Below are 17,784 nucleotides of genomic sequence, written 5' to 3'. Positions count from 1 at the left end.
TTTTTTGACATTTGTTATTTAAAAAATGATTGCATACTGCTTTAGAACATATTCTTAAACATTACACAAACATCTAATGACAATCAGTTTGTGGTATGATTCGTAAAAATTAAAAAAATGGCAAAAATTTTAGATGGCCTCTTTTTCGTGATGCGCAGTGTATTAAGAAGTTTGTTGTCTTGTATTTCCATATTTTTGTTTTATTTTTATTTTCAAATTAGACTGGTCTTGAAGATCTAGTAAGAAGATAATTGGAAATGTTACGATAATTACTGACAATGTTTACTATGTTCAAAAAACATCGTGGTAAAGAGCAACGCTTGTGGTTTTCTTTACGATTTTGTTTCGAGATGGTTTAAATTAGGTTCTCATAATTATATGTTACGTTCGCATAATAACCGTATATCAGGTATTAAGAATGTGAGATATAAGATTAACACAAATCGCAATAAAAAATTGCATTATTAAATATTTTTATGGATTTAATAGGAATTACGCTTAAGTTTTAAAATATATATTTATCTTATTGAGGCTATAGAAAATATTTTAAATTATTATAACTTAAATTATTCGTACATAATTCTTGAAAATATCTTAAAAAATGGTATTTTACACTCTCCTGTACATAAACTCTACTATGTACTGTTCTGTATGAAAGTAGAAGTATGGGAAATAACAAATGACAATTAAAAAGTGTTTGCTCCCATTTTTTAATAATATACCTTTGTGAATTTTGAATTTGGTAAGTTCGATGTCTCATGTTTTCTTTAAATCCTACACTAGTACCACCTAATCAACTGCTTTATTCAAACTAAAAAAATATCAGATCCGTTTTTTAAAAATTTGTTTATTTTGTTCATAGGAAAATGACATAAGAATAACCCTAATAAGAATTTTACAAATCAGAAGAATAGGCAATTAAAATTTTTCCCCACATGATTACTTTTTTCCTCATATTTTTTAAACACGTAAAAAGAGATAAGAATACGACCTACTCACAATCAACTCACAATACTCACAACATCACTTGTAAGTAGGAGGAACTGGCAAAAAAGGACTAGTTTTTTGTTGTCTAATAAATTTTAATTATCTAATATATTTTTGAGAGATAAATCCTTCTAGACAACAAAAAACTAGTCCTCTTTTGCCAGTTCCTTTTTGACAGTTCCACAAAGTGACCCCTTTTAAATTAAATGTCTGATGTGTCTTTTTAAATGTGTTCTGTTTTTCCGTAAGTGTCCTTAAGTGTTTTTAATTTTAATTTAATTGACACAATCACAATAATTTCCGCCAAATACATAAATACATAAATCACGACTGGCAACACACCTGGTCAAAAAGGTTAAGTATTAAAGGATTTTTTTTATAGATATGTGTCTTGGTTACTCTTCTGCGTTTGCCAGGTACCAAATTTATTATCATTTTAATTTAAGTGAATTTCATTTCCTGTCCTACTGTTTGACATCACTTTGAATGTCTCAAAATGATTATATAGCACTACAGAGACCTCTGGAAAATTTATCAAGTATGTAAACCATGTCACGATAAAACTTAGATGTATAATAATAGTTGAAGACCGTTCAAGAAGAAAGCTTTTGGTAAAACAACCCCGTTACTGAAGATATTCAGAAGTCACAAGTGTTGAATAAGTAAATTAATAAAGACGCAGATATAGTGAGCAATCTAGAATATCTGTCGTAAAGACAACTATTTTTATGGCAACTGACATTAAAATCTACTGTTCGTGTCTAAAGATTCTATTATTCTATTATATTATTCTATATCTATTCCCCTCCCTCAACAGATTTTTTGAACGATAAAACCATTTTCAAAGTAAATCAAAGAAAGGAGATTAATTTGATACTGTTCTTCAGATCCTTAAATTTATGTGAAAAGCATTAGATACAAATATACATTTTTTGGGCAGCGAAACTGCGAAATACTAATTGACTTAATAATGCTACGTAAGCAGACGTCTTTATCATTGCTCAAGTTGGCTTAGATAGATGCTTTAATTATTTTTGTAGGATTATACCCCTTCATAGTGTTTATGATATTTCAATGACGTAAATAATCAAATTCCGATTTTTTATGAATTTTTACGGAATTTATGCTCAGTAGTGTCGATGTAGTGTAAATAGCCTCGACTTTACCAAGGCACGTGCACATTTTGAATGAAAATTGTAAACTGCAGCTGCCAACCTTCATTATTTTTTTAAATATTGCCCAAATATAAAAACGAGTTGTCTCTTTCTTTAACACACCCAGTAAATAATTATTACGTGCTTTTTGAACACCCAGAACATAATTCTAAAATCCGCAAGGCGGCCACATATTGAATTCTATAAGCGAAACTATAAAATGACGTTGCTTCAAACGGAACTGTTAAAAACGATAAGATTATTTTGGAACCATGATAAAAATCGAAGGACAACCAGACAGTAACCAAACTTATAAATATGTGGTATTTGGTATTTAGTCGTCGCCCACAAACAGCACCGGAAATACAGACTAACCTGTAATTGAATGGACTATTGCGAGGAAATGAAATTGAGAGTGAAATAAATGTATTTCGAGATATCTAAAATTAAACTTGAAAAATCTTGTTATCTGAGACGGTGACACTATTTTTAAACAAAATTAAATGCCTGTCATAACACGAAAAAAAGAATATAGAAGTAATAACACTTAATACCCCTAAACCTTAATACTTAATAACCCTAATAACACTTAAAAAACTTTTGTATCTGAAAATCCCCACAAAACAAAGAAAAATCCTCGAATATGACGGCAAACAACATCGAAGATCTTTAATGCATTCTAGACGATTTAAAGCTTGCAAGCCAAGTATTGGCTATAAAATCACTAATAAGATGACTATCATTCAAAACAATTGCTAAAAATAGCACTATGCTTAGAAGAAGAAAAATTTAAAGCATAAGCAATTTAAAAATATATTTGTACTGTCTTCTGAATATTAAAATAAAGAGCAGGGTTAGACAAACTAAAATTGACTTATGGAACTTCAAAGTTTTCGCTCAATTTAATTTCAATACGTTTTAACCAAGGTAAAGAAAGCCGAAAATATTATGGATACTGAATTTGGACGTGTTTACATTAGCCTGTATTTCTTATATATTTTTCAATCTTCTCCTTTATTATTCAGTTTGTTCAGTTCGTCATTGAACATAGACCTCTTCTAGTTATATCAGTATGTTTAACTTTTGAGTTGTGTTTATCCATTTTTTGCTCGAAATTTTAGTGATACAATACTATCTGGTTATTGAGCGGTCTCGTTTTCATTTTTGGTCCTACAACTTTCACTAACATGTTTTCTTAGATCATCTAGTATTGTCCATCCTTACTTCACGTCTAGTCAATCTAAATATATTTTTTTTTATGAATGTACTAATATCTACAATTTTGAATATTCTCTTAATCCTTCTCAAGAAGTTTTTATCTTAAAGTCTATTATTTTAGTAGTGCTCTATTGTTTTTATGGTCTTTCATTGCTGCTTTTTTTCTTCTATTTCTGAAGGTCGGCGACAATTTTGACAAATCTTTATCCTGTGCGGCTCTCAATAAAGATTGAGTATCTAGATCCGTCCACTCTCTAATGTTTTTCAACCATGAATATTTTCTATTGTCGGTCAGATAGCCAAGCGGGCTGGACGGCCGGCTTCTCATTCGTTTCACTGCGAGTGGTTCAGTGGACGTGGGTTCGGTCCCCAGCTCGGTGTACAGAAAAACAAAAAGTCTAACGCAGCAGTTTAAAATTCTAGATGAATCTGCGGCTTAGACTAGAATATGCTGGTGTCTGATCGGCCTATGGTGGAGCAGTACGGCAAGAGATAAGGGCTTGCGGCTCGGTAATACTCCTCCATAGATCCCTACCGGAAGTGCGTGACGCCTAAACTACCGGGTATATATATATATATATATTTTCTCCTACCGGGACCTCTGATTTCTTCAATTTTCACCTCCATCGACAACCTCAAGATCTTGTCTTCACCCATACACATGTCCTTCTTTTTCACGTGCCATATCAGAGTTATCGGACGTTGGCGATCACCATTGCGAAAGCTTCTCGATTTTCTGCCACACATATCCTAGATAACTGGTTTTCCGCCTCTTGATAATTTTAAGAAGTTTTCTGTGCATATTTTCAGGAATCTTTTAAATACTCACATCTCGAAGGCCTTCAACCTTTATATATCACCATCATCATTCTCAGCACATTCTGCCGATTATGGTGCAGCCCCTCTTCCATAGTCATTCTTCATTTCTGTCCACGATTGTCTAATATTCGCTTTTCTGTGTCATGTTCTACCAGCTTGTTTCCTTATGCCATAGTCCCATCTTAAATCTGGACGTCTTTTTGGCCTCTTGACGCCTCGTGGATGCCACAGTGTAATTCTAATGGAGCACCTATTGTCAGTTCTTCTCGCTAAATGTCCCGCCCACTGCCATTTTAAAGATTTAATTCTGTGGATTACCTCATTCACCTTGGTTTTCTGTCTGATCCATTCTATTCTTTTTCGATCTCTGTTTGTTATACCTAGCATGCATCCTACATCGACCTTTGAGTGACTTTGAGTTTTGATTATCTCTTTCTTTAGTGTCCAAATTTCACAGCCGCATGTCATAATTGGTAGTATACACTGATCAAATGCTTTTTTCGTCAGATGGAGTGGCATCTCCGATTTGAACATAACTGCATTTTTACCAAAAGAGAAGCCAGTTTCATTCTTCTGTTGATTTCTGGGAGTTGGAGCCATACTTATGTATTAATTGTTCCAGATATACATGCTCGTCTACTGTCTTAAGTGCAGTGTTGTTTATTATTACATCTTGGACATCCACTAGCTCGTTGTACATGGTGTTTGTTTTTGTTAAGTTCATTTTTAGGTCAACTTCATTTCTATCTGCATTTAGGTCGCTTATCAGGACTATTGGCAATCAGAACGATGTCGTCTACAAATCTTAGATGGCTGAGATATTCTCCATCCATCTCATCTCCAATAGATATTCCTTAGTTCTGCCAGTTCATTTTGCTAAATATATTTTCTAGAGTTGCAGTGAAGAGCTTTGATGATATTGCGTCTCCTTGTCGGACGCCTCTGGTAGTGGGAAATTCTAGAATCTTTTCATAAATTTTTAGCTTACCTTTTGAGTGTTCAATTTGATATTTCAACCTCCAGGTGAATATTTTTGGTTATCTATAAGCCAAGGTAATTAAATTTATTGACATCTTCTATCGAGGTGTTGTAAATTTGAATGTTAGCATTTATGTTTGGACGTTTGATTACCACCATTGCTTTGTTTTACTGGTATTGATTTGAAGACCAAAGGATTCGCACAAATTTTCTAGCTTTTTTAAATGGTCGCCACTGCAACGAGCAACTTAAAGATAAGTATACGAATTTCTTATTTTCTTTTTAATCGATTTGTTTATAATATGTTTTCCATTTTGTGTTAAGCAAGGTCGCTAAGCAGTGAGAAATGTGTAAATATTTCATTCTAGGTATCACACATGTATAGGATTTCCAGAACTTAGTAACCTTACTCGGCTTTTTTATTTACACAGCAATCATTGAAAAGTTTTTTGAACGTTAAATATATATCGTAAGTTATCGATCCGAGGCAATATCTTGGAATTATGTAATGTTCTGCAGATCGTAGGTGAATAAGGAATTATGCCTTTATTCCGCGACGATGAGTTGGCCAAATACTTAAGTAGGCGGAGGCCAATAAACTAAAGAAGTAGAAGATATGTCGTAAGTTTATGAATGAATGAATTTGTGGAAATTATTTTTTTGGAGAAAAGAAATGAGTTTTCGTATTTTGTGTACGGCTAAATTAAAAATAATAGTATTTTAAAAAACAACATATTTGACTCATTACATTTTCCTCAGATTTTGAAACCCACTGGCTACCATTTTAATATTTTTTGATGCACTAAAAGTAGAAAATCAAAATGACATTACGATCAGGAAACATCTAAATATAAAAAATATTCCTATAATGTTGATAAACAAAAATCTTTGTTAACCGAAAGAAAATATAACGCTGCAGATAAACATTTAGGTTACTATGGGGCAAGATTTTTCATTCATTTATTGACATATTTACAAACAAAATCTTTTTATAAATGCATTCATTACTTAAATCGATTGATAAATTTTTGAGTTTCAAATAATATTTATCAATAATCACGTTACGAACAAAATGTTTAACAACAACGAAGAAGATTAAATTTAAAGTGTTTTGTAACAAACACACTAGTTAAGAGATATCATATTGTAAACAGTTGCATTAAAAAAATACTTCAATTAGGGTTACTGTGGGAATTGTTATCTTGTTGTGCAACAGAATTTACAATTGCAAGATATGGAATTATTTTAATAACCACGTAAAATATTGTGTTCAACTAACGTTATTTGATACCATTCGTTGCTTAACACAAAAAATAAAGAAAAAAAGTGTCACCATATTGCTGTTTATAAAAGATATTAGGCTTGATTTATAACGCAAAATTACATCGTTCCTAATGGTGCTATCATCATCATGGCATCTTCACTCCTAGTGGAGTGTTTGCCGCACTCTTTGGGCGCTTCCGATTTATTGTCTCGGGGAATCAGTTCACATTAACATTTTGGTTTTAAAATTAATTGTGTTACTTGGCGTCTTATATAATATTTATCCATTCTTGTCTGTTTTTGCTTATGGTTTTCCAATCTCTAACTCTCATTTTCTTAAGGTCCACAATTATCTGGTTCTCCCATCTCGTCTTCGGTCTTTCTGATGGCCTGCCTAATACTGGTCTTCATTTGATGATGTTCATGATAACTGCTTCCGCATTTCTCCTTTCTAGATGTCCCATCCATTTAAGTCTCGGTGCCTTGATAAATCTGACGATGTCTTTTCCTTTCAAAAGTACTCTTACTCATTCGTTTACTAAATTCCGTATCACCTACGTTTAATGGACCTGCTATTCTCCGAATAATTTTTCTCTTTAATATCCTCAATCTTTCTTTATCTTGTATCAGGCACATTACTTCAGCACCATATGTGACTACTGGTCTAATTGCTGCTCTGTAAATTTTCAGTTTAATATTTTGAGTAAGCTTCTTATCTTTGAGCAAGTTGTTGTATTTCCAGTAAGTTCTGTTTCCTGCCAGAATTCTTTCAATGGTTACTATGCTTCTTTTATTAGTTCCATTAATGGAGACTCCAAGATATTTAAAGTGTTCTTCCTGTTCTTCCTCATATTCACCAATATTTAACCTTGTCACAATAACTGTACTTTTTCTTGAGCATATTTCCAACTAATGGGAACAAAAAAATATATAAAGATTGGCAAAATTTTTTGAAATCTTAATTATTACAAGAGTTCCAAAAAAGAATATTATTGCTGAAATTAATGTCTTGTATATTCACAGTTCTAAACGTCTTTGTACATTTTGGTACTAATTGTGCTAATAGAAACGCGGCACGCGTCGTTTTAAACCGAAGTATCGTCTTTTATTAAAGATGATGACTTCGTTACAGTTTCTAATATAGTGATATTATTCAATATCCGACCATATGTAAATTAATCGGGCAAATATTCAAGGTTTATTCATTTTTAAGCCTCATTAAAACCAGTGTACGATATGGAGGCCAAATTACGTCAAGTGCGTAAAATATTTTTGATAATAACTTTTTGTCCGTAAACTTTAAAATTAACTCGACAAATAATAAAAAAGCAATAATCACCTGCCTATGAGATATATTGTATCAATATTTCTCTTTACATTGCTCACACGATATACAGCAAAATTTGTAAACAAAGAAACAGACGGCAAAACCCGAAATAGTATATGGCAAAATATTATATATATATATATATATATATATATATATATATATATATATATATATACAAGAATTACTGGATATTAGTGACTGTCGATATAAACAAACAACACAGTTTAATAGGGTTGCAGTCAGAAAATTGACCGGGTTGTTAATGAAACACTCTTATGACTTTTTGTCTAGCTTTCGGAATGGTTTTATTCCTTTTTCAAGACACTGTACCTAATAAGAAAAAAATGTAAATATTTATAAAATATGTATTACAATTCTTCAGTGCAACTTACTAGTCGTTGAGATTATTTATAAAAGCATAGACACTCAACATTAATAACACATATAAAATATAAAATAATGGACAAAATACATTCTACAATTCTTTAAAATTTAGGTACAGATAGTAAAACTTAGTTTGTCATCTTTTACTGGTGTGTTTTAACTCTGACACATAGAGAACAAAAAGAAAAAACCCCATGATTAAAAAGTAATTAGGTGTACTTAATATTATATTTCTTTTTAAGAAATACTAGAGGCCCATCTTAGGTGATTTTAATTTTTAAACCTGTCTTAATGGTATGCAACATGTTATGCATATAAGTGTAATTTGTGTAGGTACAGGTAAATATTAATTTTATTTTGGATGTTTTTACAGTAAGTAACAATAAATGTTGCTCAGTTTATCTATGACTTTTTATTGATGCAAGATGTACTGGATTTTATGGAACACATTTCCAAGAAAACACGTTTTGAATGGTTCTTTTCCTTTGCCAAAATACAGGAATCCTCGAAATTAAATTCATGTTTCAACGTTAATGCATGTTCTGTCAATGCACATGCATTTATTTTATTGGTTTTTATATCGCTACGATGTGAGATCACCCTACTGTGAAAATTACGAGATGATTCTCCTATATATATTTTGTTACAATTGGTACACGGTATAGAATAAACAACATTCGATGACTCCTGTATTGTGAAAGGATCTTTTATTTTTGTGTATAACGTTGATACCGTTTTCACATTTTTGGTTGTAATTTTTAAACCACTAACATTTTTGAAGATCTTCATTAGCTTCGGTGTCAGAACTGGAATGTAAGGTAGGCAACCATAAGTTATTTTAGATGGTATCAGTGATATTTTGTTATTTTCTTCCCATGTTGTGAGCTATGAGATATGAGTAACGAAAGTTGTTTATTCGCTATCTGTCGGATCTTAGAGAAAAACACCACAACTCCTAAACTTCTGAAGCAAATATATATGTATGGAAATATACGATATAATGGAGTTTAGAAGTGATTTCTAGCACAGAAAACATTTTCATAGGCAGAGGTCAGTAAAATGAATATAATCAGAACTAACTCAAAGTAAACCATAAACATATCTTGGGACTTTCTTAAAGACCACATTCCAGTTATAATGGATTTCATTATGAAAAGATTTCTGAATGTTAAAAGAAAAAAACTAACAGGAAAAATAGACATCTTGCAACTAAAAAGCCCTGAAGGGAACAACGAAATAAGTATCAAGGTCATGAAAAAAATAGAAACGATAGAGAACTTGGTACAAGCAGATGTTGTGGATGTCAATAAAATGCCTCGAAATTTAACAACTTCAGAAAAAATACGACATCTTCAATGTCCATAAAAATTGAAAGAAATTACAGGTAGACACAGAAAGAGACAAGAAACAATGTAAAAAAATAATAACGAAACAATGATAGGTACAGAAAACATACTGGAGAGATGGAAAGAATACATTCTGACACTTTTTGAAGACATTAGACCTTGTGCTTCACCATCCATAGATGATCGAATACGTGAAAAAGGTCCAGAAATAATCAAAGAAGTTATTCATGCAGTAAAAGCTTAGAAAAATTAAAAAGCCATCGGCCCAGACAATATCAATGTCGAAGTAGTGAGTTTCAGATGAGTAACACTCAGTTTGGATTTAGACACGGATTAGGAACACGAGAAGCTCTTTTTACCTTAAATATATTAATACACCGATGCAGAGACATGCATGTAGATGTATATGTGTGTTTTATTAAATAACAAAAAGCATATGACTGACTTAACCATCAAACGATGATCGATATTCTGAGAACAACTGGAATTGACGAGCTAGACTTGCAAATTATCTCAGAATTATCTTGGCACCCAACGGCAACAATTGAAATAAAACATACAATATCCAAACATATACGAATCCGACGAGGAGTGCGACAGGGTTGCGTCTTATCACCGCTATTATTTTTTCTGTATTCAGAATCTATATTCAGGGAAGCATTAGACAAGGTCCAAGGTGGAATCAAGATTAATGGAACCAGGATAGACAACATCAGGTACGCTAATGATGCCGTCTTAATAACAAACACTGCACAAGAACTACAAAATATAATAAATTCGGTAGTTCGTCATAGCGAAATGTTCGGTTTAAATATAAATATTTTCAAAACTAAAATTCTATTATTTTTAACGATATCAATAAAGTATATTTGTATGCAAAGGGACAAATAATAGAACAAGTAGCTTCCATAAAATATTTGGGAGTAAATACTAACAGCCAGTATAACCTCAAAAGCGAAATTCTATCAAGAATCAAACAAGCGAGAAAAACACTCGTGAACATAAAATTATTTTTTAAAAGATGAGACCTTTGTTTAGAGCTGGCTAGCATCAGGAGTGGACTTTCTCCTTCAGATCAGCATGAAAATCCAAATTAAAAATAATTAGAAAGAAAAACCTTTAAAAAGAAGAATGCGCTGGCGAGACATATACACCAGAAATAACTCAATGGTAAAGACATGTAAACAGAAGGAGTGAAGACCGAATACAAAAACAAAGAATAATTAATTGAAAACACAAAAACAGTACAGATCTATATAAATAAATCCAAAGAACCATAGATTTAAAAATCAAAAAAGCAAAAGAAAAGTGGATAAATAAAATGTGTCACACAATAGAAAACCTAGACAACAAGTATGATACATTCAACGTCTGCAAACAATTAAAAGGAACCTCCAATAATAACAAGAAACATAATATACCCAGTCTGGATAACAACAAAGGAAGAAAAATTATAAAAAGAAGCGAACAAATTCAAGTATGCGAGGAATTTATCGAAAAATCCTTCGATTCCCCACGACATCAACGTGGGAAATGGAAAGATGTCCTATCCTAGACGTAGAGGTAAAACATATACAATGTATCACATATTATATCGTATATACAATGTGCAAAGAATTGAAAAGCTTGTGGACCAGACGAAATAGAAATAAATATAATACAACTAATATTGTTCCTGAGCTATTTTCTTGTATCTTAAAGTAATTATTATTTTAATGGGAATAAGCCACAACTGAAGTTTAAAATAAGTTTATTGACGTTCCAATTTCCACTTCGGAAATCGTTCTCAAAATACAAACATTAATAAATTGAACAAATTTTGTTTTTTGTTACTTGGTGAAAAATTCTTCTAATACGAACACGAATAGAACAAGCTAGGAGCATGTACAATAATGGAAGCACATTATCTATAACCGAAAACTAAGCGTAGACATCCCAATTAAAGTTATTAAATGCTACGTTTGGTCAGTTCTTCTGTATGGAGTTGAAGCCTGGACATTAAAATTAAATACATAAGACGGCTAGAAGTCTTTGAAATATGGCTTTACCGCAGAATGCTCAGAATATCATGGGCACAACACATTACGAATCGAATAGTACAGTATACTCCCTTTATAACGAACACGGTTATTACGAGGTTTCGCTTATAACGAGGTACATTAGATGTCCCGTGAAATTTCTATTGAACTATAACCCTTTATAGCGAGGTAAATTTGCTTATAACGAGAGAAAATAAGATTGCAAAACGTGTTTTTTACGTTTTGGCCCGGCCGTAGCTATAAATAAATACCCTTTTTAACTGCGGGCCGCCCGCAATAAACTTCTTACAATTTATGATTCTTAGTCGGAAATGTAAAATTTATGATTCACAAGTGTCATTGTATTGGGTTGACCATTCACACCTAATAATATGGGTCCTAATAGACAAGATGTGGAAAGTGTTTTAAAGGTTGTCAGAAACTTTATCCAAGGACAAAACGCAAATGAAGAAGCATAAAACTGTTTCACATCTTTAGAAAATATGATAGATAGAATACTGGACAACTTTAAGCAGTCAAAAATGACAAAATAACTTTATACGCTTTATACATATTTACAGAATACAGATTTTTTGTTTTAACATATATCATTGACAGTAAAAGTAAACAACTCTTTTTTGTTTTAATGCATTTCATTGACAATAAAAGTAAACAACTTTGTTTTAAAAACGCCATTCAAACAATATTTATTAGCATCTTATATTGCTCCGAATGGCTTCACTATAGAAAGTTAATGTTTTAGAAAACTAGATATTCATATTTATGCACAATATTATTGTTGTTGGATATAACGAGATTCGCTTATAACGAGGTAATTAGTCTGCCATTTCAGTTCTCGTTATAGAGGGAGTCTACTGTATTACATAAATATATTACACCATAAATAGAGAGTTAAAACTTATAACAAAGATTACGAAGAGGAAGACTTCGCATCTAGGCCACATAATGAGAAATGACAAATATAATCTGCTACGAATAATAATTGAAGGGAAGATAGAGGGCCGAAGGGGAGTAGGCAGAAGAGCGTCATGGCTTCGTAAATATCAGAGATTGGACGGGCATGAAAGTTCAACAATTACTAAGAGTGGAGCAGAATAGAGAACATTTTAATGTGGTGATCGCAAACCTCCAGTAATGGAGTGCACCAGAAGAAGAAGAGGACGTAGGAAAAATAAACTGATGACACAAAAACAATAGAGTATGCAGAGTATAAAAGCAATAAGATTATTAAAAAACCTAGTATGGGATAATTTAGAATTTATAATAGTAAAGTAAAAAGTATGGTCACATGTATTAAAAATATAATGATATGGCATTATACATGTATTAAATTTTTTTTAAAACAGTAGTAACAGAAAAGTGATTGAAATGGAAAATATAGGCAGAACAGAGTCAACGGAGGATCAAAGAGTACAAAATCAAAAGATTCCAAATATAATGATGTAGAGGTTAATACGTTTTTAGATTGATGGATAGGGAATCGTTTGTTTAAAAGAAAGTCCATTCATTGACACAATAACGTTGGTTCAAGAGTACAAGAAATATAAATTATAAATAGAAAGGCCAAGGAAAGGGGTTTATGTATGCTTAGCTATACTTCTCATCGTTACATTTATCTTCTTAAATTACGTTTTTATTTTCGATAACAGATATTATATCAAAAAAAAGATGCCATTTCCTTTATTAATTTCAATAGTTTATTCCAAGTAGTTACGATGACGGTTTCTGGTAATGCCGTGGTAGTTCACGGATTCAATACTGGTACAAGTTCAAAAGGAAACTGGCATTACGTTCTCATATGTGTGTATCATTTGTAATACATTCAATATGCCGTCATAGCGAGTGGTGGAGAATGTTTCTAGATGGTACCAGAAGAACGAGATATATGTAAAAGTGGTCCTTACGGCCTTTACTACAACACGACGATATTTTGACGACATTACGGGTGTAATAAAAAATTTGGCGTGAAAAAAATACGTTTACTAATAACCTTACATGGTTGAGAAGATAATTAAAAATAAAAAAGTACACTTGTGAGGTAGAAATTTTATTTGAGAGATATAAAATTTATTTCATAGTCCAAAACTAAACAAAACTACTTCCAGAGATGATTTTCAGAGTATTAAGAACGAGTTACCAGCCACCACAACATCGGGACAAAAACCACAAATTGGAGTTACATACTCTTATAGAAAATAAGGTTACCTAAGATAACTAAGATAAGTTAATGATTATCCGGAGTTCAAAGAAAGAAGCTCAGGAAGATGAGTGAGCAGGCAGCTAACACTAGTAAAGTCATTATACCACGGAAACTTCCAACTATTTCTCGTGGGATAACTAATGCCAGAAGTACTCCTGACGAGAAAATTACAAAAAAAGAGTACAGCTGCAACTTTCAAAATATTGTGATGCTGGAAGTTACCACTCTGCTTTAATGGGTGATCAAGACAGTAGTGGTCCTCAAGAAGTACCCGGATAAAATATAAGCTCTATATGCTCCTTAATATGAAAGAATTCGATGTAGTATAGGTAGTCTTAAATAGTCGCTTAGTACTTTGGGCTAATATGTCCTGAGAAAGAGTCCATTAAATTAAAAAAAAATTTCTTGAAGAAAAAAAAGGAGCAGAAGATTTTTATGGTTGAGGAACTTGGTTGAAGAGTAACACCAAGTCGCAAGTTCACATCTGTTGCCGTACTGTTCATCCATGGATAGATCCGATACAACAGAGTATTCCAGTCTAAGCAGCAGATCCATTTATAAGTTATATTACTACAAAATATAATCTTTTTGTTTTGTGACCAGAGTTTGAACCTGCCAACCGAAGGAAAGCTGCATAGGAGTCTCCGTGTCGACAGGAACTCCAGATTATAATAGAATGGCTTCAATGGAAGCTCTATTACAATACCAACTTTATCGTGCTAGTTTTATGCAATTGGATAGGAAGAAGTCCATACTGGCAACACTAATAAATCAAAGTCTGAGGCAATTATTACCACGAAGAAAGCCAAAGGAAAATCCATGAAAACGGGAATAACATCATAAGCAATAACCTGAACATTCAGAATATTAGGTATTTTATATATCTTTTTTTTCTATCCATTTGTTACATTCTATTAGTAAGATCTATTATTTTTCACTATTCTCTACTCCCTTCTCTTCTTCTTCTTTTGGCATCATAACCCTGGATGGGTCTTTGCCTGTCTGGCTATGTCCTTCCATTCAGATCTCTCTTGTGCCCTTCTTCTCCATTGTCTTATGTTCATTGTTTTCAGGTCGTCTTCCACGTCATCCAACCATCTCGTTCTGGGCCTTCCTTTTTTTCGCCTTCCTATGGGCTTCCATTGTAACATTTTCTTAGTTGTTTTTGCATCGCTTTGTCTCTGCACATGTCCCAGCTATGACAGTCTTTGACTTTTCACAAATCTTACAATGTCATAACCTTCATTTAACTCATTAACCTCGTCGTTTCTCCTGATTCTCCATGTGCCATCTTCCTCTTGTACCGGGCCATATACTTTCCTCAGTATTTTTCTCTCGAATGTCCTGAGTTGGGCTTCATCTTTTTTCGTCATTACCCAAGTTTCACATCCATAGGTTACTACGGGTCTAATCAGTGTTCTGTAGATAGTCATTTTGGTTCTTTTGTCTAATAATTTCGATGTCATCAATCTTTTATTAGCATAGTATGTACGATTCCCGCTGGAAATACGTGCATTAATTTTGCTACTTACGGAGTTCTTCTGATTGATTTCTGTGCCGAAATAGGCATCCACTCGTTCGATAGTATAGTTGTCTATTGTGATATTATTTTCATTGTCAGTTATTCTTTTGACTGTCATATACTTCGTTTTTGCTTCGTTTATTTTAAGACCTCTTTTTCTTGCTTCAGGATCAATTTGTTTGAACACTTCCATTAGTTGTGGCTTATTCCTACTAATGATGGCTACATCGTCTGCATATGCAGTAATTTGTACTGATTTGGTGTTTATATGGCCGGTTATATTGGTTTTTCTGATGACTGCCTCAAGAACTAGGTTGAATAGCATGGTTAATAGGGCATCTCCCTGTCTTACTCCCATGTTGATGTTAAATAGGTGAGTCAGTTCTCCATCTACTCTGACTGCGGCTGTTGAACCCTGCAACGTCATTTTTATGAGGCTGATGTATTTCTTAGATTCTCTACTCCCATGCTCGCTAAAACATTATTTTCTCATTCGGTCTCCCATAATTTATACAATTGTATCATCTACGAATCTTATTTAGTTCTATTGATCTTTGAACTGGTGTAATACTTCAATTATTATTCTATTAAACTTCGCTATTTAATTCTTCAAAAATCAATTTCAAATATGTTTTTTTTTATTAACTACCAGAATTATGTATTGTCCATGTAATTTACTAGCTCGTTACTCATAGATTCGACAGAATCCCATATGCGGTTTATACTAATCCCATATGCGGTTATCAAATAACTTACAAAATCTCTTCATTTTTCCTAACGCCACGATATAATGGATATTTTATATAAAGTTCATAAGCCAGTAATACAATATATTTTTCAAAAAAAACATGATATTACACTTATTTAAAAAAACTACTTACCAAACTTGTGTAACTCTTTTTCATATCATCGGTGATATCTGCTGTTCCATTTTGGTACACCATAGTAACTGTTCTTTCTGGTTTTTTATATTCTAAAGGCTTCATTAAGAATCCAAAAATAGTGCACGTTAGGCATAACGCAGCCAACACTAAATTAGCTCCCTTCCATCCGTAATTGACCAGAAGAAACCTTCCAAGCGGCGCAAATACGATTGTTCCAAAACCGGACCCGCACACTGCCATACCTGTCGCTAAAGATCTTTTTGATTCGAAGTAGTATCCCACACACACGACCGCCGGTACGTACATTAATCCGAAGCCTATGCCACCTCCCGCTCCATAGATAAGCATCAGGACTTCAACGGATGGACTGAAAACGGAGAGAGCGAATGACGTTGCAGCGATTACAGCACCGGCCATACAAGACACTCGGCACCCATATTTATTCGTTACAGCGCTTACTATGGGTCCAGTACACATGGTTACTCCAGCTAAAATCGATCCTACCCAAGCCACTTTTGCTTCTGTGGAATGATAGTGTGTAACCAGATCGGGAAGGAAAATTCCAAAGCAGTAGGTAACGCCGTCCACCATCATGTTACATATGAAGGAAGCGAATACTATCACCCACCCGTATCCACCATCTGGTGGAACTGGTAAGGAGTCTTCATGTTCAGACTCTTCCTGTTGGGGCTTGCATTTTGTAGTTTCCTGGAAAAAAAGAAATAAATAAATAAATATAGCGTAGGAAAAATAGATACACATATCAAAAAGTTTTTTACCCAATACCAATTTATGATGCTTACAAGCAAATGTTTATAAGTATATGTTATAATGGTTAGAATAGAATCATCATCATCGTTTTGCGTTCACTGCTGAACATAATAAGAATAAGAGTCAACTCTTTATGATCAATTTACTTTTTTATATCTTATAAAAATCTCATATCAAGCACCTGGAAAATATTTAAGACCATTATCAAATCTGGAGCCAGTGGAGATTTGAATGCCACTAAAAATAGATTACATTCATTCAACACTGGGTTTTTTAATACCAACAATAAAAAGAACTCTAGATCAATCTATTACGATAGCTTCTCTACTCTCCTGATGGAAGATACGCAATCGACAATCTAGTTGCAGGTGCGGCGCTCCAGAAATATATATATATATATATATATATATATATATATATATATAAAGAACAATTTAGATTTATCTTGATGAGAGAAAATAGAAAGACGGGGTGATATAACATTCTAACAGCCCATGGGTCACCTCGTTGGTCTTAGTCAAGAAAAAAGACGAAGCTACGAAGTTCTGTGTGGACTACAGTTTATTAATCAATGTTACCAAGAAAGATAGTTATCCCCTTCCTCGGAGAACGACACGTTGGATACATTGGCTGGAAGTAAATTGTTTTCTACTTTGGACTTAAGCATGGATATTAGCAGGTAGAAATAAACCTAGTTTATAAAGAGAAGACAGCCTTCATCACAGAATCTGGAATGTGGCAATTCAACATGCCATTTGAACTCCAAGAATACCATTTCAAGATTGAGCATCGGTGGAGGTTAGCTACAAGAATGTTGATTCTCTTTCTAGAAGATCGTACCCAGTAGAGTGTTCCCACTGCAAAAAAAAATAAAATCCAGTGAAGTAGC

General features: G+C 33.0%; 1 protein-coding gene across 5 annotated transcripts in view; it reads right to left on the bottom strand.

Annotated features, from left to right (window-relative positions):
• LOC140452616 (monocarboxylate transporter 14-like) overlaps window positions 1-17,784 on the bottom strand; it is a 165,795-nt gene that overhangs the window by 35,923 nt on the left and 112,088 nt on the right. For all 5 annotated transcript variants that reach the window (XM_072546944.1, XM_072546937.1, XM_072546940.1 and 2 more), the window contains exon 2: window positions 16,122-16,832. In XM_072546944.1, coding sequence (XP_072403045.1) covers window positions 16,122-16,832 — 711 coding nt within the window. The remainder of the gene's footprint in view (window positions 1-16,121; window positions 16,833-17,784) is intronic.

The sequence above is a fragment of the Diabrotica undecimpunctata genome, chromosome 1, assembly GCF_040954645.1.
Source record: "Diabrotica undecimpunctata isolate CICGRU chromosome 1, icDiaUnde3, whole genome shotgun sequence".
Taxonomy (NCBI): Eukaryota; Metazoa; Arthropoda; class Insecta; order Coleoptera; family Chrysomelidae; genus Diabrotica; species Diabrotica undecimpunctata.
This window is presented reverse-complemented; position numbering and strand designations above follow the sequence as displayed.